Here is a 2309-nt window from a genome sequence, read left to right on the forward strand (position 1 = left end):
TGATTTTTTTCTTATCCAGCTCAAATGACCTCTTCAATATGTTATATTTAACCTTTTATCTGTCTTTAAAATTAGCTTTTGGACTTGTCATTTGATAAATGAAATAATACATAAATTCAGGTTTTCTTATCTCCCTTTATTATATCAGGTACTCAGACTATATTTTACTCTCCTTTTAAAATTTTAATTAATTAGTTCAATGGTTAATTACTGCCTACTGTTTTTAATTAATTTTACATTGAACTTCATAAAGAGAACAGTGAATTCCAGCCTTGGGGAGAGTTTTAGAAGCTAACAAATGATTATAGTAAAAGGAAAATTGCTATAACAGAGATTAAGTTCAAGGCAATGTAGAGGAGGGCATAGCTAACTTGGGAAAATTTTGGAAGGATTTGCAGAAAATATAACACTTGTATAGTCTTTAATGAGGTTGTTAGATTGTCACCATACAGAGAGATATGTGATAATGAGAAAGAAATGACCTATGCTATTGGCCTTAGGTGTGAAAGAACATGATGTCACTGAATAACAACATGGTAAATGAAGCACAGAATATGTAAAGGGGGTGGGAGAAACATGAGTAGGAACAGAAAAAGTGCAAAAATGTACCTGAAAAATTAGGTTGGGGCCAGATCAAGTCCCTGGGTAAAACAAAAACCAAGGATAAGCAAACAGAAAAACACAAATGCAAATAGTTCTCTCAAGAAAGGGAATGAAAAATACATGTTTTACTTGCTTAGTAGACATATGTACTAGATTTTCTTGGGAAAGCTTAATTTCATTTTTTCTTGTTTATACAAGTTTAACCTCTTTTCTTAGACCAATTGTCCCTACATTTTCATGTCATTTTCTTAAAAAGATAAAGTTAGATTATTATCTTGAAATTTCTTCCTAACTCCTAAATTCTGTGAATCCACATGTAAGTTTTATTTTTCCTGTTGCATTTATATTAAAAAACTTTGCCTCCAATATATGACCTTATTTTGTGCACGAACTCCAAGATGCAAATTTCTTACCCTTTCCTCCAGAACTAGTGTCTAGTTATCAGTTTCCTCATAGCTCCATGCACCTCCGTGTTCCTCAGGCTATAGATGATAGGGTTGAGCATGGGCGTGACTACTCCATAGAAAAGGGCAATCAGTTTGTTAAAAGCAGAATCTTTGGACTTTGGCTTCATATACATGAAAAGGATTGTCCCATAAAACACAGTCACCACTGTTACGTGGGCTGAGCAGGTGGAAAAGGCCTTTTTTCTTCCTTCTGCTGAACTGATTCTTAGTACAGTCGAAAGGATGAAGATGTAGGACATACAAATCAACAGTAATGGACAGAACAAAAATATTACATTACCCAGCATTATAGTAATCTCATTCACGAAGATATCTGTGCAAGCCAGCTTGACAAAGGCCAATATTTCACAGGCAAAATGATTAATGACATTTTTTCCACAGAAGGGCAACTGTATTGCAAGAATAGTTTGTGTCAATGAGTTGAAAAAGCCCAGTCCCCAGGAGAGAGCAGCCATTTGAATGCAGAGTGCCTTATTCATGATGACGGGGTATCTCAGAGGCTTACAAATGGCCACAAACCGGTCATATGCCATCACTGCTAAGAGCACACACTCTGTGGACCCCATAGTGTAGGAGACAGACATCTGAACAACACACCTCGTGAAGGAGATGGTTTTTTTCCTTGACAGGAAGTGTTTCAGCATTGAGGGGATAAAGGAGGATGTGTACCAAATGTCTAGGAAGGAAAGATTACCAAGGAAGAAGTACATGGGTATGTGGAGGCGGGGATCCAGGAGAGTTAGGATGATCAAGATGCTGTTCCCCAGGAGGACCACCAGGTACATTACCAAGCACATCACAAAAAGGAGCTTTTCAGCTACTGGGTACTCAGAAAGTCCCTGCAGAATGAACTCGATCTCCGTCCAGTTGGTCGTTTCCATTTCATTATTTTATACCTGGAATAATCCGAAAGAGAAAACTGCATGTTAATTTAATGATTCTTTAGAGTATTAACATGTGAAATAAGAGATTGTGGTAGGAGGGGCATCAAGGGTATCAACACTGGCCAGGATGGTGGCAACATCTGTGAGTTTAGCTTTTCAAATTCCTCTTCTAGTTTATATGGCAGGGGATTGAAGACATGTAATAATTACGTTGGTTGATCATTAAAAATACAGATTTCTGTATTCCATTCCTGAGACTATAATGCGCAAGTTTTGAGTCAGGGAAGAACTATTTGCATTTTGAACAAACAGCTGTCACTTCCAATTCAGTGAACCCGCACACCTCACTTTGAAT

At 37.2% G+C, this 2309-nt stretch overlaps 1 protein-coding gene across 1 annotated transcript; it reads right to left on the reverse strand.

The window, feature by feature from the left end:
• Positions 1–1030: 1030 nt before the first annotated feature.
• LOC129079656 (olfactory receptor 13D1-like) lies at positions 1031–1951 on the reverse strand. Its single transcript, XM_054584940.1, has one exon. The coding sequence runs from the start codon at positions 1949–1951 to the stop codon at positions 1031–1033; it is 921 nt and encodes a 306-aa protein (XP_054440915.1).
• Between the last annotated feature and the right edge of the window lie 358 nt (positions 1952–2309).

Source organism: Pteronotus mesoamericanus, unplaced genomic scaffold, assembly GCF_021234165.1.
Source record: "Pteronotus mesoamericanus isolate MK-2021 breed Mesoamerican mustached bat unplaced genomic scaffold, CSHL_Meso_final contig_78, whole genome shotgun sequence".
In the NCBI taxonomy this organism is placed as follows: Eukaryota; Metazoa; Chordata; class Mammalia; order Chiroptera; family Mormoopidae; genus Pteronotus; species Pteronotus mesoamericanus.

Excerpts from the sequence above, each read along its gene's own strand:
- LOC129079656 (XM_054584940.1), bottom strand. The coding sequence starts at position 1,951 with ATGGAAACGACCAACTGGACGGAGATCGAGTTCATTCTGCAGGGACTT.